Genomic DNA, 26,698 nt, shown 5'->3' with positions numbered 1-26,698 from the left:
TGGGCTGCTAGGCACTACCCCCCAGTACTGCTCATGCTGCTGCTGCTGTTACTAGCACCCTTTGAGGCACAAGGTTGGGCAGCCTCTAGGGCTGACCTCAGGAGCCATGCTGGCCCTGCAGCCTCACCTAGGTTTCTATGCTGGTGCCAGTGCAAGGACGAATCTGGGTCTGTGACTGTCTGTAAGCAGGGCTGGCTCCAGTCACCAGCATTCCAAGCAGGTGCTTGGGGCGGCAATCTGCAAGGGGCGGCAGTCCGTGTGTTTTTGCCCCCAAGCAGCGGGGCGGCACGTGCGTTTCCGTGGCGGCGGCAATTTGGCGGCAGCTTCTATGTTCAGCTGCCTGCGGCAGCTTCTGTCTTCCAGCTGAAGACAGAAGCTGCCGCCGAATTGCCGCCACCACGGAAACGCGCGTGCTGCCCTAAAGGCACATGGCCTGCCCCTGCCGTCAATTCGGCGCGCTGCTTGGGGCGGCAAAAACAGTAGAGCCGGCCCAGTCTGTAAGACACTAACCAGAGCCCTCAGCAGGAAGGAATCAGGTAGGAAGGTGGCAGTGTAGCTAAGCCGCTGCAATAACACATCTGTCTCCTGGTGTATGCTGGCTGTACGACAGGTAGAGCAGAGCTAGCAAGGTCCTCATGGTATCTTCCATGTTCTCCTCTTTCACCATTTCCAATGGTTTATTGATGCTCCCTCAACAGCACATTTGAGTGTTTCCAGGTACAGTGAAAAGGGAAAAAGGACTTTTGCTGCTGGGTCAATTTCATGCATCATGGGCCCTTTTTACATGGGCTTTTTCTGCAAAAAATGCCCCATCATTGTTATCACCAATTCTACTTCACTGGCATTAGCTGAGGTGTGTGCTAGCATTGACCAGGCTCCTCCAGCCACTACTTCTGGGAGGCTTGCTCTGAGCGGGAGGGGTTGAGTAACTCTGAGGCAGACAGAGAGCTAGGCTGGTACAAAGGGATCACAGGACAGGTGTAAGACACCCCCCCACACACACACCTTCCTTGGAATGCCCCCTGCCACAGGGAGGCTCTGTACCACCCTGGTTGGAGCGCCAGGTGCCAGGGCAGGCCTGTGCCCAGTGATTCTGTGCCCCTGCACTGCATTGCACAGTGGTCATTGCAGCAGGGGTACAACAGAAGACCTTACAATTCCTGAACAGGTGCAGCGCAGACTGTATCCCCTCTGTCACCACACCGGGGGAGACTGGACCCTGGCAATCAAAGGGTAAATTGCTTCTTCATAATCATGTTCTCAACTCCCAACAGAGGGAGGGAATGTGGGAGCTCACATGGGTGAGGAAACCCCATATCGATCTGCTGGAGGGTCAGACCATGCGGGAGCAGTGCATGGTGGATGGGAAAGATTGGCAGATGAGTAGCCGGCTCTCGGTGCATGGTCTGTTAGTGCCCGAAGTGGGAGTGGCTGCAGTACCCATCGTTGGAAGCGAGAGAAGACAAAGCAAAACCAAATCAACTTCTGTCTCTTAAAATAAATCCTTTTCTTTTAAAGGTGAAAAATGTCGAAGTTTTATTGACCTTGCCCCGGCTTCTGAGAAAGGTAAGACAAATAACAATTGAGGCTTCTTCCTACTTGCCACTTTGCAGATATCACTATTATTTTTTCCTATTTCTTCAGTGCGATAATGTGCATTCTCATAAAAATACAAGAGGCTCTTACACTAGAATTTATATGATAGCTAGACAAGAAAGGGAGTGGGGTGTAAAGCGAGAAAGAACATCCAATCAGTCCTTCCCTACCTTTGAGGCAAGTGTTTATGTGGGAGTTTTGTGGAGTTTTGCAAGGTCTTGTGTAGTGTTCTCCAGATGCATCTCCTCCTGAGGAAACCCAGTGCTTTACAGGAAGTCAAACTATAAACAACATCCCAGAAATAACTTCTTAACCCCCAGCAGTGGAGGAGAGGAGCAGCACATTTGTGTTGTTTTCATAGGCCAGAAGGATTTGCATACAGAGCAAGCAGCAGTGTCACAGGCATTATTGTTCATTAAATATTGGTTGTGGGAGGTTTGCTTGCTTGTTTGTCTGAGAGACAGAGAAATAAAAAGATGAGTCAACAGCATTGAGAAGGGACTGGCTGTAAAGATCTTGTTCAACCTGATATATGGGTTATATACGGATATATGGAATGGAAATATATGGAAAAAGCAACAGAGGGTTCTGTGGCACCTTTAAGACTAACAGAAGTATTGGGAGCATAAGCTTTCGTGGGTAAGAACCTCACTTCTTCAGACTTGCATCTGAAGAAGTGAGGTTCTTACCCACGAAAGCTTATGCTCCCAATACTTCTGTTAGTCTTAAAGGTGCCACAGGACCCTCTGTTGCTTTTTACAGATTCAGACTAACACGGCTACCCCTCTCATACCTGATATATGGAGTTCTGGTTTGTCAATTTCTTCAGTATTTCAAAATCACCTTCTCCAGCTGGTGAATATAGCTGAACCACTCATTAATAGTGATCATAATGTAACTAAATGTAATATTACTGTGGGGGAAATACAAACCCACCACAGAAGCATTAAAGTTAAAAAAGGGGAACACCAGAAAACTGAGGAGGCTAGTTAAGTGGAAATTAAAAGGAACAGTCACAAGTGTGAAATCCCTGCAAACTGCATGGAAACTTTCTAAAAACACCATAGTAAAGGCTCAAGCTATATGTATACCCCAAATAATAATAATAAAAAGAATAGCAACAAGACGAAAAAAATGCTGCCATCGCTAAACTGTAAAAGAGGTGGTTCGAGACAAAAAGGCATCTCTTAAAAATTGGAAGTAAAATCCTTCAGAGGAAAATAGGAAGGAACATAAACTGTCACAAGTCAAAAGTAAACGTATAATTAGGCAGATCAAAAAAGAATTTGAAGAGCAACTAGCAAGAAACAAAAACTAACAGAAAAATTATTTTAAGTACTTCAGAAGCAGGAAGCCTATTCAACAATCAGGGGGTCCCGGTCTATTGAGGTGCTAAAGGAGCACACAAGGAAGACAAGGCCATTGTGGAGCAGCTAAATGAATTATTTGCATCAGTCTTCTCTGCAGAGGATATTGAGGGAGATTCACACACCTGAGCCATTCGAAAAATCTAAGGAAATGTCTCATTTGAGGTGTCAATAGAGACGGTTTTGGAACAAATTGGTAACTTAAACAGTAATAAGTCACCAGGCCCAGATGGTATTCACCCAAGAATTCTGAAGGAGCTCAAATATGAAATTGGAGAACTACTAACTGTGGTATGCGACTTATCACTTAAATCAGCCTCTGTACCAGATGACTTGCAGATAGCTCATGTTACACCAATTTTTAAAAAAGGCTCCAGAGGTGATCCCTGCAATTACAGGCCAGTAAGCTTGACTTCAGTACCAGGCAAACTGGTTGAAACTATAGTAAAAAAAACAGAATTATCAGACATGCAGATGAACACGATATGTTGGAAGAATCTACACCGCTTTTGTAAAGGAAAATCATGCCTCACCAACCGATTAGAATTCTTTGAGGGGTCAACAAGCACATGGGCAAGTGTGATCAAGTTGATATTGTATACTTGGACTTTCAGAAAGCTGTTGACAAAGTCCCACACCCAAAGCTCTTAAGCAAAGTGAGTAGTAATGAGTAGTAATGGAATAAGAAGGAAGATCCTCTCATGGACCAGTAACTGGTTAAAAGATAGGTGACAAAGGGCAGGAATAAAAGGACAGTTTTCACAGTGGAGAGAGGTAAATAGTGGTGGGGGAGGAGGGGCAAGGAGCTGTACTGGGGCCTGTTCTGTTCAGCATATTCATAAGTGATCTAGAAAAAGAGGTAAACAGTGAGGTTGCAAAGTTTGCAGATGACACAAAATTACTCAAGATATTTAAGTCCAAAGCAGACTGCGAAGAATTACAAAGGGATCCCACAAAACTGGGTGACTGAGCAACAAAATAATAGATGAAATTCAATGCTGTTAAGTGAAATGTAATTGGAAAACATAATCCCAGCTATACATACAAAATGATGGAGTCTAAATTAGCTGTTACCACTCAAGAAAGATCTAGGAGTCACTGTGGATTGTTCTCTGAAAACATCTGCACAATGTGCAGCGGCAAGCAAAAAAGTGAACAGAATGTTGGGAGCCATTAGGAAAGGGACAGATAGTTTCTATTTTATCATAATGCCACTATATAAATCCATGGTACACCCACAGCTTGAATACTGTGTGCAGTTGTGGTCAACCTTGTCTCAGAAAAGAGGTATTAGAATTGGAAAAGGCACAGAGAAGGGCAATAAAAAACCATTAGGGGTATGGAATAGCTTCCGTATGAAGAGAGATTAAAAAGACTGCGACTGTTCAGCTTGGAAAAGATACTGAAGGGGGATATGATAAAATAATGACTGGTGTGGAGAAAGTGAATAAGGAAGTGTTATTTACCACTTCACATAACCCGGGGGTCAGCTAATGAAATGAATAGGCAGCAGGTTTCAAACAAACATAAGGAAATACTTCACACAAAGCACAGTGAACCTGTGGAACGTGTTGCCAGGGGTTGTTGTGAAGGACAAAAACGAATTAGATAAATTAATGGAGATAGATCCATCAATGGCTACTAGGCAAGATGCAGCCCCATGCTCTGGGTGTCCCTAAATGTCTAACTGCCAGAAGCTGGGACTAGATGACAGGGATGGATCACTTGGTAATTGCCCTGTTCTGTTCATTCCCTCTGAAGCCTCTGGTACTGGACACTGTTGGAAGACAGGATACTGGGCTAGCTGGCCTATTGTTTGAGCCAGTTTGACTGTTCTTCTGTAATATAAAATGATTTAAACTGTTTTCCCTGGGGTCCTCACACTAATTTACATATACTTCTGCTCGTCCCACTATCAGCTGGATTTGAACCCCCACCACACAGGTGCATAACACAGTCCTGAATTACCCCAGGTATGGAGTAACTGGGGTACTGGAGGAGGGGAAGGGGGAAATAAAGGAGAGCATGCTTTTAACTTCTCTGAGGAGCAGCCCATCGCCCACAGAAGGAGCTGGAGAATGCACTTCATCGCTAGGTTAGATAGCTATTTGCGAACTGGCACTAGAATACTGGGTTCTGGCTCTGGGAGCAGAGTATGTGACTGGTCTGAGTGCTAGCAGTGCAGCATCTGTTTGGGAAGGTCTTTGTATCTCAGAAGCTACCTGTCACAGAAAGGAATTCTGCCTTTTTGATATGTTCAAGTTCCTAATGGCCCTGCTGTGCTGAACAGAGTCTGCAATGAACATCAGACACCTTCTTTGTATTCTATGTCCAAGCAATGAGTTTTGAATTTTCATTAGCATTCTTTGAAGACATTTTGAAGCAAAGGGTTTTTGAAGATGGATCCCAAAGGTTTGTTGTCTGTATCCACGTGGATATGATCATGTCCCAGGACAGATTGGTCAAACTTGATGCATTTAAACATAATGGCTAGGCAATCTTTCTATGTTTGAGCTTTGCTTTGTCAGAGATAGTCCAAGACAAGGCAAATGGCACAGGCTGGCCAGTCTGTAATAATGCTGCGTTCACTGGCTTCACATTGAATAGTTACAGGTTTCTTTACATCGTAACATTTTAGGACTCAATTATTTCGCCACTAACTTTTTGATCTGTTTGAGTCATCTTGCTGTGGGGATTTCCCACACCAACCAGCATCTGCAGTGGTCAGACTGCTAAGGAGTTCGCTAACCTGGGGAGGTATGGCAGGAGCTTGGACAGATGATGAACATACAGTAGAAAGCACTGTATGTCTTTCACAGGTGAGAACAACAGACACATTAGGCGGCGCTTCCCATGCTTTTATGTTGACAGGCTGGTCTTCACCCAGGCCCTTAAAGGTTCTGGACACAGGTTGCTTATTGAAAGAGATGTGATTCTGGATCCATAGGCACCAACTTCATGGGTGCTCCGGGGCTGGAACACCCGGGGGGGGAGGGAAATGGGGGGTGCACCCCCCATCAGTCCCCCCATCAGCTCCTCTCCCTCCCTGCCCAGCGCCTCCCGCCGATCAGCACCTGCCCCTGCCCCCAGCACCTCCCACCCACTGTGGATCAGCTGTTTAGTGGCGTGCAGGAGGCACTGTGGGGGGAAGGAGCGAGGGAGGGGCACACTTGGGGCAGGGGGCAGAAAAGGGCAGGGGCAGAAAGAGGGAGGGTGGGGATAGGGCTCAGGGGAAGGGTGGAGTGGGGGCGGAACCTGGGGTGGAGCAGGGGTCGAGCACCCCCCCCAGGAAAGGACAAAGTTGGAGCTGTTGTCTGGATCAGTTTCTATTTTATAAACTTTATTAAAATTCTTAAATGAACTAAAATAAAAATCAAGGAAACATATCACCATAGCTAAGCTATTATTAATAATACTAAACTAAGAATAAAACACTATCAAAACAGAATCAAATCCAGAAATCAAACAAGTGAGTCTCAACATTAGGTTGGAATGAAATCATAAAATGAGTATTAAAAATATAATCAGTGCTTGTATAAACTCTAAGAGATGGCACAAGAAGGTGGCTGCCCATTTGGTTATAAATCCTAACTAGCAAATTTTACCAAAAAATCAATCAAATGCATCATTTGCACCTGGTTAACGATGAAACCAAATTCTTATAATCTTAACCACAACTTCACAGTCAATTATACAGCTTCCTTCTTAGACGTCAGTTCTTATGTCGGGGGCTGACCCTTTCTTCCTCTCCCACAGATATTATAATACAGTTTAACAGAACACCATTACTAAGCAGAAGTTTAACAAACCTTATTTACTAGACATTACAGAGGACAATCTTAAAGTCTCAAGTATTTTAGGCACAGAAGACAGTCTACTGAGTATCTTTATGAGACAATATTTAGAGCTGTTAACAGCTGGGATACTTCTCTTTCCAGCATTTTCCCCATGTGGGCTTTTTGCTTGCTTTCTCTCTCTGAAAATAAAAAGGGGGCTAGGGCATCTCCCAGCTAATAAAAAAAGACAAAAATAATAAAAGGAAAAGTATGATATTTAAAATGAGATAGAGGCTTCACAGACTCTCCAGAGCTCTCTGTCTTCTGGACTCTCACCCAGAGTCACTTCCTGTGCCTCACTTAGCCTATGTCTGCACTTTAAAGTGTACACAGTTACTTGTCCATGTACTACTAGACCATGTACTCTGTACCTGCACCACGTGGCCAGAGATGCTGTACTGGGTATGGGTATATGCTGTGCCCTGTTGAGTGCCCTCATTTACACTGCACCTATTCAGTATGCAATGTTAATGGTAACGTTTCAGGAGCAGTGTCCCAGAGTTCTGTGCGTCACAGGAGACATTCTAGGAACTGCCTTGCTTCACATTGCTGGAACTGTACCTTCATGCATTTGACAACGGCACCTCTGTCATCTCTCCCTTCTGCCAAACTGCATTGGAGTCATGGAGCAAGTCTATGATGATGTCGTTCTTCTCCTGCTCGTGGGACAAATGTTCATGCGGTGCAGTACTAGTTACTGGACAGAAACATTCCAAAAAGATTTCAGATGGTGAAGATGGCTGACCCAGAAGAGGAATGAAAATCCATTTGGGTCCCATTGAACAGATCTTTTCAATGCCAGGATTGCAATGGCATGGTCGCAGGTGGATTGCTGCTTCTGGCCCTGGAGAATCAGCATGGTGTGATGGGTCCACATTGTCGAGGAGGATGACTAGTGGCTGAAGAACTTCTGAATGAGAAAGCAGAAATTCATTGCCTTGTGCAAAGTGCTTGCCCCAACCCTCCAGGGCCAGGCCTCTCATTTTTGGAAACCCATAGAACAGAAGCATGTGACTATCACCCTTTGGAATCTGGTAACATCTGACAGCTATCAGTCTGTTGTAAACCAATTTGGGAAGTCAACTATTGGGGCATTTTACCAGGCTATACCAATACTGAAGTCTACACACGAGTTATAAAAGCACCACTCACTGTTACATATCTCCCGTTATTTTACTTTTGTTTCCTCTCTGTATTATCACAAATTGTTAACAAAGACATAAAGATGTGTCCGTTAAATTCTCTTCTGGTTTTCATTGTGGTGCTTTGGATGCAACAGTTATTTCACCGCTTACTTCATTGTCAAGGTAGCAAATTCACGAGTGGGGGAGCCTGGAAAGGTTTGGTGCAGGGATGAAATTGTTTGCAGTTCCATGGTACTAGATTTTTAATAAATCACCATCATGAGCTGTGAATTCTGCTACTCCCTTTCCAGTCTCTGGGAAGTATCATGTTGAGTATCAGAAAACAAGATGCGCATACAAGGGCAATTAATAGAAATTTTTAGTTACATACCCATAGCAAACTTTTCTTCAAAACCGAAACAAATGAACCAACCAAAAAAAAAAAAATCCCAGAGGAATGGGCAAACGTTAATGTCTGTGGAAATGTCTTCTTGCTCTTCCCCTCCCCCCCGATAAAGGGCAGGTGGAAGGGGACAACTGTGGATTATGGTGCAGGGAGACAAACAGGGACTCTGTGTGGGGCTTGGGGGCTGATCCTAGGCTGGGCTACAGGGACAAGATGGAGCCCATTGTTTCCCTCCTCCATGCTCTGGGGAGTTCCCCTGACAGCCTTCCGAGGGAAACGGTGGGGGCGAAGGACCTGTCTGGGTTTAAGATTAAGCTAGATAAGTTTATGGAGGGAATGGTTTAATGGGATAACATGATTTTAGTCAAAGGAACAGCGTGCCATGGCAGGTAAATAGTATAATGGCTAATGAGGGTTAGGCTGGAGAATCTTGCCTACGTGCTCGGGGTTTTACTGATCGCCATATTTGGGGTCGGGAAGGAATTTTCCTCCAGGGTAGATTGGCAGAGGCCCTGGAGGTTTTTTGCCTTCCTCCGCAGCATGGGGCAGGGATCGCTAGCAGGAGGATTCTCTGCTAATTGAAGTCTCTAAGCCACAGGATTTGGGGACTTCAACAGCAGAGTCAAGGGAAAGGGTAGGGACGGCTTTGTGGCTGCATCATGCGGGAGGTCAGACCAGATGATCATAATGGTCCCTTCTGACCTTAAAGTCTATGAGTCTATGAGAGGGGTTTCAGATGCCAGCAGAGTATATTGTGGCTGGTGTCCAGCATGCTCCTCCCTGGTGGGTGGGGGTTGGAATTCACTGCCTCAGCTGCAGCCTGGGCATCTGAGGGAGGAGGAGCAGAAGTGAGAGGTGCTGCCTGTTCCAGGAGAGGAGCAGCAGCAAAAGCAGTGGGTGAGCCCCAAAAGCATTCTACCGCCAGTCGGACTAGACACTGCATGAGTGCACACTCCCATTCCCTGTGGCCACGCTCCCATTGCCTGGGCTGTCTCTCCATTTACAGGAATGCCTCATCCTAGCCAAAAGCCTGATCCTCCCTTTCCTTAAGTCAGTCCAGCTGCTCTTGACTCCTTCTGTGTATGCCAACAAGCAGGTCCTCCAGAGTCCTTCGGCATCTTCCTCTGCTGTCTCTGCAGTGCAACTGCTGCCTTCCCAGTGGAATGGGTTCCCTGTTGGTATCGGAATGGTCTGCCGAGTCAAACAGATGGCTAGCATTATATTTCATTTCTCCTTTGATGGAACCTAAGAAATGCCCCCATAACATAGGCCTGAAGGCCACAATATTGATAGTTTTTAGTAGCCAAGGAGTGCAGCTGTTACAGCCTCCTTTCTTCAGACTACTTTTGCAGCCCACAAGGAAGGAGCTGAGGGTAAATATATACTTGCATTACTTATATTCAAATGTTGGAATGCGTACAGTGCATCAAGAATCCTGTTGGGGTATGGTCAGTTCCCACAGGGGTAATATTACCAGTCACCCTTTTCTTCTTTAAAGGCTGGCCATCACTTGGAGAACACAGGAGTTTTGAAAGCATTGGCATGGAAAAGAGATGTGGCTTTCCAGGACTGAGGAGGGCAACTGGCCACCAGTGCCAGAGAGATGTTTTTGCTAATGGTGACTCCTCTACATTCGGCTGAGTGGAGTGGTTTGAGGAGCTACGAAGGTGGACCAAGCACATTTGCACAGTCCTTAAATCTGAAGAACCAGCTTAAATTTCTGCTACTCCAAAAATTTGCTGAATTATGCTTACAGGACTGGGTGGCAATTTGAGAGGAAACTGTATTTTAAGGTAGCAGATTGATTTCCTATGAAAGAGGAACAGAGAATCACAGAGAATGCCCACCAACCCCACCTGCATTGCCAGAAACTCTGGCCCCTGTGTACAGCAAACAGCATTGAAAAAGATAGGGAAACAGAGATGCACTGGAAGTGTATTTTCTCCCTTGAACTTCTGGATTAACACCGCGAGCCAGTCACCTCTCCATCGTTAAGGGACACAGCATTGTCTCTATGGAACTGAAGAAGCAGATGCTTCTCCCAGCATCTGAAGAGTGGCTCAGTGTGGTGATGGAGTGGTACATAACATTTGCGATGATCACAAGAAGAATGGACCAGTCTGACTTTCCTTGGACAGCCCTTTCCCTTCCTGGACCTAGGCAGGCCCACACACAAGCTCCCAACCATCCCCCACCCCTTTCCATGCAGTTCCCATTCATAAGGGGAAGGACTGGGCATGGGGAAACTGGGGGAGGGATGATGTTGGGTTTTTGTCACAACCAGAACTGTTCTTTCCCAACTCAGGGCCGCTTAGAACCGATGCCATCCTCCTTCTCTCCCTCTTTCCCCCCACCTCCCCGTTTCATGCAGCCAAGGAACTATCACTGTCGTGCTGGGCAAGTAATGCACAGGCACAGGGCAGAGTGACTGCTTGTTAATACTCTGGTATAGCTTATGCAAAATGCTTTGCAGTGGTTCATGGGATTTCCCTAAAATCATGGATCTACAGCTGTGTCTTGCTCAGGGACAATGTTGGGGTGAAGCCTGGGGAGGGGATATGGTGACGGGGCTAGCTTCCAGGCATGTATTCCTGGCACAAGAGGGGATAGATCCAGGGAGCATGAGGGTGTATTATAACTTGCCAGCCTGAGATTCCTTTTCTTGCCATAGCTTGGGCCCTCCTAAATAATTCCTCACCAGGTCTGCCAGGTAGAGGTGCACAGTAACATGCTCCTCTTCCTCCAGGTCTTCTGGGACTTCCTTGGAGTCTCCCTCCATGGTCCTTGATGTCGCCTTGCCCTGCCCCTCATTGGCATCCTGTCGCATGAGGAGGCTGGTTGAGGAGGGGATTGTGACTGAATTCAGGCTCACTGCTTGCAGTTCTGGAGAGCGTACAATCCAGCTCATCTACAAGGGCATGTGCTAGGTCCCTTCCCAGAGCAATTGTTTCAGTCCTTAACCCTCTGGTACCTGAGCAGGAGATGCTTCATGCACTCCCATCTCTGGGACGAAGTCTGGTTCATGCCACCTCCTCCAGAATCTGTAAAATCTCCCGAGACAGGAGAAAGTTCCTGCCAGTAAAGAGGAAGTCATGGAGGAGGGTGTATTCTGCCCACACACTGATCAGCACACGAGTGGGCTCCAGAGACCAGGCAGCAGCTCTTGGAACATGCTCCATGATCGCAGGTGCTGAGTAGTACAGTTCATGGGAGAACTGAAAGTGACAGTGGTGCTGGAACACATTTAATAGTGGGGGAGCTGAAACCCAGACCCCTTACCCCTGCCCACGCACACCCTGCAGAGCTGGGGCCAGGAGCAGGGCCATGTCTCCGGGAGGGGGGCACCCAGACAGAGGTAAGGGGGCTGAGGCCGAGGCCACAGCAGGGGTGCAGGGCTGGGAGTAGCAGGGGCATAGGCACAGGGCCGGGACCCAACATGCAAGGCTAGGTACAGAGCCCCAGCACCCTCTGCACCCCTAGTTCCTGCATCTATGACAGGTGCTCAGTGCAGGTCGCTAGTACCTCTGGCAACAGGAGATCAAGGACCTTTCTACCTTTGAGTAAGGGCCAGGCAGCAAAGGGATCAATGCACCGTGAGTATGGCCCTAGAGGACTATTGATACCCGTGACCTAGTACATGTGCCTTGCTCCCTTCCACGTTGCACTGTAGAACAGGTACGGGGCCATGCCACAGCAAAGCGGAGTACACACCCACACACATCATGCATGCTAGCTTTCGTGCACTAGACTGTCCTTCAGGAACGTGCTTCAGGGATTCAGATGTGGATAGTAGGGGGTTTATGGCACAACAACACACGTGGAACTGTGTACCCTCACAAGTGTAGACATACCCCTAAAGACACAGTGCAATTATGCAATTACTAACTGCATGGATACAATTCTGAGACACTGACAGACAGGCCACCCTATGTATGACCCATAACAACCTAACAGAAGGCATTACAATTTTTAATCAAGATCATCTATTTGTATGTACATTTCAAAGAGATGTACTAGACTAGCAATCATCAACTCATTCGTTTGTAGGAATAATTTCAAGAGTAATTGTCTGTGTTTACCTATATCTTGTTAGAAGTTTAACAATGTAACCAGATTAGCTTGTAGATGCTAATCCCCTTTTATGTCTTAATTGCCTTAATTATATATGTGGCTGTGTCCAGTTAACATTAAGATCAAAGATGTAAGATACTGCAGGAAACTAATAATATTATCTAGATTGCCTTCAGCTTAACTATCTATGTTATAATGAAGTGCCGGTTAATTGCCTTATGTGAATGAATGTAATGACAGAGCCAGAAGGGTACCGAGAAGTCACCTACTACAAGACAGGCCTAACAAAGAAAGTAACAGAACGCCACTAGCCATCACCTACAGCTCCCAACTAAAACCTCTCCAGCACATCATCAAGGATCTACAACCTATCCTGAAGGACGATCCCTCACTCTCACACATCTTGGGAGACAAGCCAGTCCTTGCTTACAAACAACCCCCTAACCTGAAGCAAATACTCACCAGCAACTACACACCACACAAAAAAACACCAGCCCAGGAACCAAACCCTGCTACAAATCCCGGTGCCAACTCTATCCACATATGTATTCAAGGGACACCATCATAAGACCTAATCACATCAGCCACACCATCCGGGGCTCATTCATCTGCACATCTACCAATGTGATATATGCCATTATGTGCCAGCAATGCCCCCTCTGCCACGTACATTGGCCAAACTGTCTCTACGTAAAAGAATAAATGGACACAAATCTGACATCAGGAATCATAACATTCAAAAACCAGTAGGAGAAAACTTCAATCTCTCTGGTCACTCAATAACAGACCTCAAAGTGGCAATTCTTCAACAAAAAACTTCAAAAACAGACTCCAGTGTGAAGCTGCAGAACTGGAATTAATTTGCAAACTAGATACCATCAGATTAGGCCTGAATAAAGACTGGGAGTGGTTGGGTCATTACAAAACCTAAACTTAATTTCCCCAATACTAATTTCCCTCTGCTGTTACTCACAGCTTCTTGTCAACTGTCTGTAATCGGCCACTCTCTTACCACTTCAAAAGTTATTTCTCCTCCCTTGGTAGCCTGCTGTTAATTGATTTATCTCGTTAGACTGACTTCACACTTGGTAAAGCAACCCACATCCTTTCATGTATTTATGCCTGCTCCTGTATCTTTTACTTCATACATCTGATGAAGTGGGTTCTAGCCAGGGCCACCCAGAGGATTCAGGGGGCCTGGGGCAAAGCAATTTCGGGGGCCCCTTCCATAAAAAAAGGTTGCAATATTATAGAATACTATATTCTCATGGGGGCCTGGGGCAAATTGCCCCACTTGCCCCCCACTCTGGGCAGCCCTGGTTCTAGCCCACAAAAACTTATGCCCAAATAAATTTGTTAGTCTCTAAAGTGCCACAAGGACTCCTCGTTTTTTTTGCTGATACAGACTAACACGGCTACCACTGAAACTAGTTTACATGTGTATTCATAGAAAATAGAAGATTAGCTTCAAAGCAAAGATCTGTCCGTGAAGAAAGATGTTAGGTAAAGTTTTCAAAAGTGCCTAGGGCACCAAGTAGCCTAAGTCCAGTGAAAATCATTGGGAGTAAGGCTTCAAAGTGACTTAGGAACTTTAGAAAATGTTCCCTGTTCTCTTGTGGACACAGCATTCCATAAGGACCCAAGAGAACTGGGTTCCATTCCTGACTCCATCACAGACTTCCTATGAAATGTTACGAATTGATTGGTTATAATGTATAGTACAAGGGGCAGAATTAAGGTTCCACAGAACACTTTATATCTAATATTGCTGGATGGCTGAGTGATGGACTTTACAAACAACTTTCTTTTAGTATAGCTTTTTGTGAATAATAGGATACATATATTCATTGATCCATAGATTCCAGGACCAGAAGGCACCATTGTGACTTCCTGTATAACAGGTCATGAACTCCCATAATAATTCCTAGAGCAGATCTTTTAGAAAAACATCCAATCTAGATTTTAAAATTGTCAGTGATGGAGAATCCACCATAACCCTGAGTAAGTTCTTTCAATTGTTAATTACTCTCACCATTAAAAATTTGCGTCTTTATTTCCTGTCTGAATTTGGCAAGCTTCAACTTCCAGCCATTGGATAGTGTTACCTTTCTCTGCTAGATTGAAGAGCCTACTGTTAAATATTTGTTCCCCCATGTAGATAATCAAGTCACCCCTTTAACCTTCTCGTTGTTAAAATAAATAGATTGAATGCCTTCAGTCTCCCACTGTTTTCTAATCCTTTAACCATTCTCATGGCTCTTCTCTGAACCGCCTCCATTTTATCAACATCCTTCTTGAATTGGGGACACCAAAATTGGACACAGTGTTTTGGCAACAGTCACATTAGGGCCAAATCTAGAGGTAAAATAATCTTTTTGCTCCTACTAGACAGGGGCGGCTCTATGTATTTTGCCGCCCCAAGTACGGCAGTCAGGCAGCTTTCGGCGGCATGCCTGCGGGAGGTCCACTGGTAATGCGGATTCGGTGGCATGCCTGCGGAGGTCTGCCGGTCCCACACCTTTGGCGTACCCTCCGCCGAATTGCCGCCGAAACCGCGGGACCAGCGGACCTCCCGTAGGAATGCTGCCGAAGGCAGCCTGACTGCTGCCTTCACGGCGACTGGCAGGCCGCCCCCCGTGTCTTGCCGCCCCAGGCACGCACTTGGTGCGCTGGTGCCTGGAGCCGCCCCTGCTACTAGAGATTCCCCTGTTTATGCACCCCAGGATCGCATTAGCTCTTGGCCGCAGCATCATACTGGCAGCTCATGTTGTATGTCACTTATGGCTTGTATTAACTCTGACGTGTTTGGGGATAGAGTAGGGAAACTCTGTTTTGGATATGAGATTTAATGCATTTTCCATACAAAAGTATGGGGAATATTCTTATTTTAGATATTACTGTATGGGTTTTCCACTGCACTCATCACCCCATATCTAGGTGCCACACGAACATTAATTAGTTTCTCTCCCAATGCTGCAAAGAAGGGAAGTATTATTACCTCCATTTTACAAAGAGGCACAAGGGTATCAAGTGATTTGCCCAAAGTCACACATAGAATTGACTCCTGATCCCAGTCCAATGGCATAATCATAAAACCAACCTTCCTCTCGTTTGGTTAAATAGTGAGGAATCAACTGTACTACAGTAGACAATGGAAACCCTCCCTTCTGACTCCAGCCCACACTCTTAGTTCCTTTGGCACAGAGCTCCCCTCATCTCAAGAAAATAAAGAAATACATCCAAGATTAAAGACAAATGAAACCAAAATAACCAGCATTCTTTCCATGATCCAAACTGTGCCTGGGCATTAAACTCACCACATGCAGTCTCAGAGGGTACATCTACACTTTGAGCTGAAGGTGTGAGTTCCATCTCCAGGACACATACCCATGCTAGCTCTGATGCAGCGGAGGTCTCAAGTAGGTACCTATCCAAAATGGTAAGCACAGACTACGGGCAGCTAGCCCCTCCCACCGCTTGTGCCAAGAGGGCTCTGCTCTATTTTTAGTGCACTAGCTTGACCAGAGCTAGTGAGAATATGTTTCCTTGAGCTGGAATGTACACCTCCAGCTCAACGTGTAGATGTACCCAGAGTCTGGTAGCCACAGCCACTTGGCTGGATGATCCTCCCTATCCCTTCTGCTGAGTGTCTAATGACATTTCAGCATTGTAGGTGCCTCTGCTGGGTTTTGGCAGAGTAACACTGCCCTGCAGTGGCTCAGGAGCATGGGTACCAAGCGCAGGGCAGACTGTTCAGAATCACGGCACAAACCCCACATTGGCTGTGACTTCTGTTTAGAGTTCACCAACCAATTAATCAAATGTAAACAGTCAGGCACTATACCTGGAGTCTCACACAGTCCCCTTGGGTACTCCAATCTATTTTGCCACCCAGGTGAGCCTACCTATGTGATAGATGGTCCCTTACACCAAGCACCACAGCAATATTCAGGTTACTTCCTGTCCCAAAGGACCAGTCACTTACCCCAGGTCAATTGCACCTCAGATCTCACACCAAAGACAACCCCTGTAGTCAATCCTATAATAATAAATCATAGGAAAGGAAATTATTTACAACGTTAATGCAGGTGAACATAAGTACACAAATGAGTTACAATCTTAAATTTCAAAAGGAATTAAAAGCTTCTATAATCTGTAAACTCTAGCTGTCCTTTAGGGCTACCTATGCTAAGCAGCTGGGGATCTCTTGTCAATGCTTAGAAAAACCTCGCCCACTGGAGTCCAAGCAGCAGAGAGAGCCCTAGTTCCTTTTGTTTGGGGTTTTTAACCCCCTCTTGCCATATGTTCTGAGCTGCAAACTCAGCTGATGGGATCTTCACGGGGGGTTGGGGGGAGAGAAAGAGAGCAAAACAGCAAATATCTTTTGTCCTATTTCATGTTCCACAATAGTCAATCTGGTGTTGATGGACCTTGCCTGTTGGACAGGACGTAACACCTATTGGAAATCAGCACTTTACACTAGTTAATGGCTAGCCCCTACCTGATGATTTACACAGTCACAGAGGCTTACAATACAACCCTCTAATATTACTTTACAAGATGGGATACAGATGTTATTAGATTAATGCAGGCAGCAACTTATTGAATATTTGTAAGTTGCTGCCTGCATTAATCTAACTACAACAATCAAAAAAACTAAACACATTTTTATGATTCTAATACTACTATTTTAACAATGCTAACACACAAGTGAGGCAGATTAATTCCAGGTATGTGTTTATTAGTGTTCAGCTTTGCCATGAGCTGGCACCTGGTCTGCCAGCACCCCAGGCAACATGAAGAATTTGTGAGGAAGTCTCTCACAGCTTCTTGATCTATTTCTCTCATCCCAGCTTTCTACACAGAAGCACAAAGTGATCAGGCAGATGGTCTGACATAATCAGATTACACTACCCAACAGATGGGCTGAATGCTCAGTGCTGGGAGTGCAGAGCTGGAAAACTGTGCCAGCCACGACGGTATGCTCAATGTTTATTTCTTTCAGCATTTCTTATTGATCACACCAAGTATTTGTGGCACACAATTCCAATCTGGGAGCCTAAAACATACAAGCAAAAAAAGAGCACTAAAACTATCTGAATGGTGAAATTGAACGAGAAAGCAGGCGTGCTCACTTGGCCATCATGCCCTTATTTTAAGCCTGAATGGGGCTTAATGCCTTTTCACAAAGGAGACACAAAGCATCCCAACTCCTCCTCCTCAAACTTAATACACTTGTATAGTTACTGTGACGCTGGCAGGCCAGATGCCAGCTCTCGCCCAGGTCCCAGGCATTAGCTAAGAACTGACAAACTCATAGCTAGAGACCAGACCAGTTCACCTGTGTGTTAGTTTTGCTCAAAATAGGTATTAATCTTATAAGCATGTATTTCGACTCTATGAAATGCTTGCAAATTGCTGCATGCATTAATCTCACTTGTAATGTCGGTATTCCATGCTGTAAGAAAATAGGTACGTTTTACTTTATATCTTTGAGAATGTTTGCTCTGAAATTGTGAACCCAGGCATGCGAATCATTCCCTTCCTATCCCTACCATCCCACCCATACCGAAGGACTGTCAAAATCAGATGAGCTGGGACGCTGGCAGACCAGGTGCCAGCTCATGCTGAAGCTCCAGGTCAATTCACTTGTGTATTAGTATAGCTCAAAGTAATTGGTAAATGTATAAGAGTGTTTTTGGTGTTTAATCTTCATGAAAACAAGTGAGATGTTACTTGCATTGTTTTCATGTATCTGCATTCCATTATAATGTAGTCGCAAATACTTACGTTGTGTATACCTCACAACTAAATAACCCATCAAATGAGCAGTCAAATGAGAAAGAAGCCATGTGAAATGCAAATGAAGAACTTCAACAGAAAAGTGCTAATTTTAAAGCAAGTGGTCATTGTGTGTGATGATCGGAGGTCAAAGACTCAAAATGCATTCGTCACTCTCTGCCATCAAAGGAAAAGCCCACATGGGTAGTGACACTGTCAGCTTGTCTTCGGTGAGAAGAAGCTATAAGTATTGATTCAGGGAAAGATCCTTTATCTTCGGACTGTTTGGATTCTAACAGGGCAGAACAACTGAACAAGAATATGGAGATCCCCAGAGTTATTCTGGGTAGCCCTGAGAGACTTTTGGGAAACTGGCAGATTACTACATCTCTGCTACTATTTGGAATTATAGACTGTTACTCACCTGTTCATATATTTTACCTGCTTTAGCCCCTCAATAACTCTGATTTCCTTTTCTTAGCTAATGAACCTTTAGTTAGTTTACTATAGAATTGGCTGCCAATGCCAGCACTGCCTTTGCTGTAAGATCTGGAGTACTAATTGATCTGGGTTATGTGACTGGTCTCTTGGGACTGGGAGAACCTGATGTGGTGATTTTTGGTGTAAGTGACCTTTTATTACGAAGTCCAGTTTGTCTGGATGGTAAGATAGATTGGAGACTCCAAGGGGACTGTCTGTGATTCCATGGTAAGACTGTTATAGTGATCCAGGAATTCACATTTGTTACTGGCTTGGTGAAATCTAATTATCAACCACACCACCAGTCTGGAATGTCTGTCCTGTTTTCTGACAGTCTGTCCTGAGGCAGGCATTCATGGTTGTGAGCAACTCCAGAAAGCATGATGGTTTCTTTCCTTCCCCATTATCTATCCAGGCAACAGAAAATGCACTGAATGAGCTTGGGGGTGGGAGGAGCTGGTGAGCTCAGAGGAAATCCCAAAGACTAAACAATATAGTGGGCAAACATGAAGAAGCAGGACAATGATGGCTAGCGAGACCAGAGTCACAAGGACTAGCAAGCCCAGAGAAGCTATTTAGTATTTTTATCAGTGACCTGGAAGAAAACCTAAGATTATCACTGGTAACGTTTGCAGAAGACCCAAAGATTGGGGGAGTGGTAAATAATGAAGAGGGCAAGTCACTGATACAGAGCAATCTGGATCACTTAGTAAGCTGGGTGCAAACAAACAATATGCATTTTAATATGGCCAAATGTAAAGTTAGATATCTAAGAACAAAGAACGTGGACTATCCTGGGAAGCAGTGAAAAAGATGTGTGGGGGGGGGGCAGGGTCATGGTGGGTAATCAGCGGAACAAGAGCTACCAGTGTGATGCTATATTGAAAAGGGCTAATTGGATCCATGAATGTAGGTAGGTTATATTACTTCTGTATTTGGCACTACTGTGACCACTACTGGAATACTTGGTTCAGCTCTGGCATCCACAATTCAGCAAGAATGCAGATTAATTGGAGAGGGTTCAAAGAAGAGCCGTGAGAATGTTTAAGAATTTGAAAACATGCCTTATAGGCTACATCTACACTATGAGCCAGGGTGCGATTCCTCTGCTCATATACACCTAGAGTCATAGATCCATAGGTTCCAAGGCCAGAAGGGACCGTTGTGGTCATCTAGTCTGACTTCCTGTATAACACAGGCCAGAGAACTGCCCCAAAATAATGCCTAGAGCAGATCTTTTAGAAAAACAGACACTCTTGATTTAAAATTGTCGGTGATGGAGAATTCATGATGGCCCTTGGTAAGTTGTCCCAGTGGCTAATTAGTCTCACGTAAAAATTTACACCTTATTTCCAGTCTGAATTTGTTTAGTTTCAACTTCCATCCACTGAGTGATGTTACACCTTTCTCTGCTAGATTGACGAACCCATTATCAAATATTTGTTTGCCATGTAGGTGCTTACAGACTGTAACGAAGTCACCCCTTAACCTTCTCTTTGTTAAGCTAAATAGATGAAACTTCTTGAATCTATCAGTATAAGTGTTGGGAGTATAAGGTGGGAAACTGAGTCACAAGTCCACCCAATTTAGGCTATTTATAAAATTTTCAGATAGAATTGCCACTTTCTGAACTTGTATTTATGCCAGACAATAAACAGATAAGATGGAAGAGGCAGGAGCCCAAGTTACTCAGCACTGGGGTTCTGGGAAGCTCTTCTATACTTCATGATGATTGTCGCAGCCTCTGATCCCTGGTCTGGTCCTTCAGTCTCATTCCTTCAGTTTCTGGTCTGGTATTTCTCCAACTTGGCCCCCCCCTTCTCTTGTCTTCTTATAAATTTCTACATTACAAAATCTTTAACTTTTTTCCAATCAGCATTAAGCACTCTCTTATGTAGCCCGTACAACCTGCATGGACAAGCTTCAGTTTACACAACATTTGCTGTTTTCACTATTTGCACATCCTTATGTTTTCACATCTTTTTGTTCTTGGGCTTTCCCAGTAAAGGGATTTTTAACTAGTATAAGAAACACACAAAAGGAAAGTTAGCTTTATATTTATCTAAAATTTGCAGCATAACAAAACATCGCTGTCAGCAGTAAGCATTATCTAAGCCAGTCCATGTGAGAAAAAAATTGGCAAAACACCACCCAAGTCAAGGCCGTGGCATAAGTGTTACCTCATTCAAACTTATTCACTATCCATAACTATAAACTATTAAAGTAACAAAGCCCTTATTACCATTTAGCAATTCATCTTTATATTTCCAATATCATAATTCAGTATACCTATGTTATCCTAACCTGCCCCAATGGATCATAACCTTGAGATGGTGGAGCAGTTTGAGTGTTCCCATGATTCCGAGAGCGATGCTATCGGGACTCTTGCACTCCCTGTAGGGTCACCCAAGGAAGCAAGGTCAAAGGTGAGGTTCCAGACGAACAGCAATCCACCCCACCCCACCCCAAGTCCTCAACAGCAGTGATTTCTCTCAACGGCTGTGGAGGTGGACGAAGGTTGCAGCAGGATGGCGTTCTCCAATCTTCTTGGTTCCCTTGCCGTTGGATTAAGAGCTTCATCCTGTCAAGCACCATGTGGCCACTGGCGTCTCCACGCTAAAAGAACTCATGCACATATGTCCAAGTCCAGCACTCAGATGGCAGCTGTTAGACGGTCGTTTTTGCATTTGGACAGAGGCAGGAGTGCAACTCAGCAGCTGTGACTGACTGAGCTGCCCTTTTTAGGACCTGCTCTGCTCACCCCACATGGGGAGGAGGCTAGAAAAGGTGCCCTGCACATAGTCTTCCTCGCCTCCCCCAACTGCATAACCGCATTCAGAGGGATTGCCTTACTGCAATTGGTACCCATCCACCTGCTTCTTAGAATGGACTTTTCTAAATGCAGCTTTGCCTAGAAATTTGGAAAGAACATATTAAAGGCAAAAATGGTCAGGACAGAGAGAGTACCATGGTATTCACTCCATTTTTAATCCTTACCAGTGCTTTCTCATTGGTTTTCCCAACCTTTGGCCTTTTATACCTACCAAAGACATTGGTACCAGTAGGTTTTGCTGCACTTATGTTCTTTTTGCCAGCAGGGTGCCAGAACAAGGGGGGGCAAGGGGCCATGGCCCTCCCACTTTTTACAAGCCATAAGGGCAAGCGACATGGGATAGGGAGTGGAGAGGAGCTAGTGGGGATGGGGTCATAGTGGGGTGGGGGAAGACGTGGCGCAGGAGCCGGGCCTCGGGGAAAGAGACAGCATGAAGGCGGGTGCTTGGGGGGCAGGGCCATTGTTCAGGCGCCTGTGACCCCCCTTCTTTTAGAGTGCTTCCAATTCAGACTCATGTCACTTAACTTTTTAATGCACTTTTTAAGCACTACTGCCTCTGCATCTCCAATGTCACCTTCAAGATATGATGTTCATGTTATATTTCTCATTAATTCCACTGCACTAGGAAATTAAACTAGTGTGTGATGGCCGGTACCAGTGCATTTTGCTCTCATGGATCCATGCAGTAGAAAGACCTGACAGTCAACTGATGCTTGAATCAAGTTGCCAACACAGCACTGAGTCAGTAAAAGTCTCGCTGGAGTTGTCTGATGCTGTGCCACTAATGTAGGCATGGTGATCACCCCCACCATCCTGCAATGGTGCTCCAGAAAAGGTATAAAGGGTGTTTCTTTTCAAATCCATCCATCCAAGAATGGTAGTTTTCCAGTGTTTCTGCTTCATACTGGGACTGATTGGAGAATGGCCATCCTTTCCAAAGAAATGTGCATCTTCAGATGGAAAAGAGTGACATAAGTACCACTCAGATGTTGGAGATGTTGCGAAGAATGGGAATTTGAATTGTGGCCTTTGAGCCTAGACTCTACCTCACACAGCCCATCCCCGAGGGGCCATGCATATGAAAACCAAGAAGATACCACAGTGCAGGACAGCAAGCCGTTCCCTCTCTCTCACCCATCGCCACAATGAACTCCAGTTTGTGCTATGTAGTGGGACAAGGCAATTGTACACAGCTGTCCAACTCAAATACACACATAGTGGGCACTAACTGCACAGTTCTAGCGCCCTACCAACTCTCTCTCTGAACAGTCAGTGCCTGCTGCTTCCGCCATTCACATTCTTAGGAGAGCGTGAGCCCTGGAGCTTCTCTGACCTCTCCTAACTAAATCTTTCTGTTTCAGAACAGCTCAGCACTTACCCTCGAGGCACATCAAGCCCTTTTATCTGTCCATTTTCACATCCAGTCCCTGGCACTTCCCAAACTTTATTCCCAGCAGCACCCAGCTATGGTGGGGATTATTAATTATTATATCACGTCTATTTTACAGCTGGAGAACTCAGACACAGGGATTCAATGACTTGCTTAGGATCACATAGAGTCATTAGCAGAGCTCAGCTGAAAATTGAGACTAGGTGCCTGTGTCCCAAACCAAAGCCTTCACCCACAAGGCCAGCCCCCTTCACTGCCACGTTTGCTTTCCCTCAAGCGTTTCTCTGCCCCATTTAAATGGCCGGAGACAGCGCTACATATTCCTGCCCTCATCACTGTGCTTTTGTCAATTTTGGACTGTGTCAAAGGTAACTAAAAGCAGCCTCTGGTTGTTTCTCTTCTGTGTTGCAGGTGTCCTGTGGCTATCGGTCGTGTCTGAAGTGTTGTACATCACGCTGTTAGTCGTTGGGTTCAGCCTCATGTGCCTAGAGCTCTTCCATTCGAGTAATGTGATAGATGGGCTCAAGCTAAATGCCTTTGCTGCTGTCTTCACTGTGCTGTCAGGTAAGGGACCTTTCCACTCCTCAGTCCGCCTGGGACATCCAACGAAGTGAGATTCTGAAACTTTGAAAGGTTGAGAACACAGGACTGCCGGGCTCCTCTCAGCCATGTGCAGCTCGCCAGGTTTCATTTGAGCTTTGGGAAAGGGTCAGCACAGTAGTGCTGCCTATAGCCCTGGAGAACTGAAAATATCTGGAGCTAAATCCAAAGTGATAGCACGCTCGTTAATCTTCCTACACCACCGACACTGCCCTGACTGTGTCATCTATGAACCTCCTCTCTCAGCATCACCCTCCTGGTCACCAAATAGGAAAATGAGAAGGTGTGTTTTGAAAATCCCTTTTTAATCTTCACGTTAAAGAAGGGAGGAGGGCTAGAGGGTGCAGGAAAAAGGAAAGGGGTCTAGCTGATGCATTAGGAGAATTAAGATTGAGAGGCATTCTGGTATCCACAATGGGTGAAGAAAACTTGGTGTTACCAAAGGACAACTCAGGAACAACTCCATGGACGTGAATGGGGAAGTTCACACCTCTCAGATCTATTGTCTCAGGCTGGCTGCAGATTCCAGCAGACTAAACTGTGTTAGGCTTAGTCTGGGACTGTGCATCCCAACCCGAGTAGATTGATGCACACCAGCTCTGTTTGTGCTAGCATGCTAAAATGAATAGCGTGGATGTTGCAGCACAAGCTGCGGCATGGGCTCGCCACCTGAGCTTGGGGGTCAGCCAGGATTGCACTTGGGCAGCTAAGCCATGCCAATTCCTATGCTGCAATGGCCACACTGCTATTTTTAGTGTGCTAGCTTGAGCAGAGCTAGCGTGAGTCTGTCTGCCCAGGCTCGGAGGCTTGCTCCCAGCTGCAGTGTAGACAGACCCATTTTGTTCCCAACCATGCATTCTAGACACAGAGTGAAAGTGAGGGTCTGAGGACAGCATGTGAATGCTGCAGCTGGGGTCCCTGGTATATCCCTAATGTGCTTTGCTTCCCTGCCAGCTCTCTGACTCCTGAACTTGCTGGAGCCCTAAACTGTGACTCTTGCACTAGGACAGAATTTGATGGAGTATCTCAGAAGGATGAGGATGGCCACACACTCTTGAAACATGGCATCTGACCCTGTGTGTGATTCCCTCTCACACAGCCTGTATGTGTGGGGCCATGCAAATGAAAACCAAGAAGATACAAGAGTGCAGGACAGCAAGCCGTCCGCTCTCTCTCTCACCAATGGCCACAATGAACTCAGCAGCACTCCAGTTTGTGCTAGGCAGTAGACAAGTGAATTTCACAGCTGTTTCACTGTGAAGGGGGAGAATTACAACATTAACTTCCTTGTTGCTACTGTGATAGCAAAGAGAAAGTTCCATCTTCTGGAATCCACCCTTTAGCAAACCTAGCAGTGCACATATTTCTTTTCCCTCAGTGGTAAAGATGCCTGCGCTGTCATTTCCAAACCTCCATGCTATGTGTCTTTGGAACCCGCTCATTAATCTGCCCCAAGATCAGGAAGTAGCCATATAAGGGTACGGACTCACCCCTGCAGCGCCCCCTACTGGTTACTCCGGGAATCAGCTTGTCCAGCATCTAGAGCGCCCTCTGCAGGCCGGTGATCCGCCTTGTCCCTACTTCTGGCCCCTGTGTCCCTCCCAGGACCCCTGGTGCCCCTTGCTCACAGATCTGGGTCTCCCCCCTCTCCCCGGGGAACCTCCACCCACTAGCCCCACCTTGCCTCAGCACTAGGCCACTGCCAGTCACCAACTAGCCCCCGCTCCCTGGGGCAGACTGCAGTATAGGCCACTCATCACTGAGGCTGTTTGGGGCGTGGCCCCAGCTGCAGCCACTTCCCCTAATCAGCTCAGTCTTCACACTGCCTACTCCCTGGGCTATCTCAGGCCCTTCCAGGCAGGAGCAGGTGTCCACCCTGCTACAAGCCACTTGCCCCCACTCCCAAGGGCTAGTAAAATACAATCTACGGCTTGCTTACCCAGGCCCGGCTCCAGGCACCAGCCCTCCAAGCATGTGCTTGGGGCGGCACCTGGAGGGGGGCGGCGCTCACCCGGGGAAAGCAGAGCCGCGGCCGTCTCGCTGCCCTCCCCCCGGTGCTCCGGCCGGCCGGGAAGAGCGAAGCCGCCCTCCCCAGGCGCTCTGGCCGGTTGGGGAGAGCGGGGCCGCGGCTGGGCTCGGCACCCTCCCCTGCCGCGCTCCCCGCCAGAGGGTGGAGGGGGGGTGGCGAGAGGAGGCTTTTTTGCCTGGGGCGGCAAAAGAGCCAGAGCCGGCCCTGTGCTTACCACCAATCCTCATTGAGCAACTGCTCTGCAGCCACAACCCCTCTCCCTGTCTCTGTCCCCTCCCCAAATTCTCAATCTCCAGCTCCCCCCCAATCACTATAACAAAAAAATTGGTGAGACTGGCTGCTGACAACTCTGCTGTGTTCACATCAAGCATCCCCATAAAACAAAAGCGTGCTCTATTATAACAGAGACAACTTGTAGCAAGCAACACAAGTTTTTAAATCTTATTGCTCAGATGTACCAAAAGTTCACACTAGAAACATCAGGGGTGGGGTGTTCACCAGGGGCACTGGCTTTGACACATTCCCACACAGGAGCGCCGCCTGCTTTTTTGCCGCCTTAGGCGGCGGAAGGTCCCGCCCCCGAAATACTGACGACAACCGGGGCGGCCGAAGATTCGGCCGCCACTGTCACCATCCCACAAATGTTTGTGCCCTAGGTGACCACCTATGTTGCATAATGGGTTGCGCCGGCCCTGTTCCCACAAACTACCCAGGCAACCATAAGGTGGCTGCATAGAAACCCTTGCACAATTTTTTTCTTTATTGTAGGGTTACCATATTTGAACATCCACAAAAAAGGACACTCCACACGGGAGGTAGGAGGGGGGGGTCGGCCCCACGCACAGTCCACCCCTGCTCCTCCCATGTTCCGCCCCCACCCTGCCCCAGGTCCTGCCCCCTCCCCACTCAGCCCCGCCACTACAGCCCTCCTCACCCCCTGGCCCGCCGCTGGCTTGCTGCGTCCCTCCTCAGTCCCCCACCCACCACTCGCCTCCTCCCACCTGCCAGAAACCCCCATGCCTGCCCCGAGAACCCCTGCCTGCTGCTGGCTTGCTGCTTCTTGCCTCCTCACCCCCGCCCACCCACCCACCCGCTGCCGCCTTCCTCACCGCTCGCCTCTTCAACCCCCGCTGCCCACCACTGGCCTTTTCACCCCCCTGCCCGCCTACTCACCCCTCCTGCCGC

General features: G+C 46.6%; 1 protein-coding gene and 1 long non-coding RNA gene across 11 annotated transcripts in view; one reads left to right on the top strand and one right to left on the bottom strand.

Moving 5' to 3' along the window:
- Positions 1-26,698, top strand: part of GSG1L (GSG1 like) — a 169,782-nt gene that overhangs the window by 36,840 nt on the left and 106,244 nt on the right. For 9 of the 10 annotated variants that reach the window (XR_008446477.1, XM_054042262.1, XM_054042261.1 and 6 more), the window contains exons 2-3: positions 1,519-1,566; positions 23,296-23,448. Coding sequence is in view for 9 of the 10 variants with exons in the window: in XM_054042262.1 (XP_053898237.1) it covers positions 1,519-1,566; positions 23,296-23,448 (201 nt within the window). In the remaining variant the exon portion in view is untranslated. The remainder of the gene's footprint in view (positions 1-1,518; positions 1,567-23,295; positions 23,449-26,698) is intronic. The other variant, XM_054042257.1, reaches the window with a different exon arrangement.
- Positions 9,391-26,698, bottom strand: part of LOC128844489 (uncharacterized) — a 57,595-nt gene continuing 40,287 nt past the window's right edge. Inside the window, exons 4-5 of the long non-coding RNA XR_008446478.1 lie at positions 16,386-16,439; positions 9,391-9,520 (exon numbers count right to left, since the gene is read on the bottom strand). This is a non-coding gene — a long non-coding RNA (uncharacterized LOC128844489). The remainder of the gene's footprint in view (positions 9,521-16,385; positions 16,440-26,698) is intronic.

Source organism: Malaclemys terrapin, chromosome 10 (assembly GCF_027887155.1).
Source record: "Malaclemys terrapin pileata isolate rMalTer1 chromosome 10, rMalTer1.hap1, whole genome shotgun sequence".
NCBI classification, from domain to species: Eukaryota; Metazoa; Chordata; order Testudines; family Emydidae; genus Malaclemys; species Malaclemys terrapin.
This window is presented reverse-complemented; position numbering and strand designations above follow the sequence as displayed.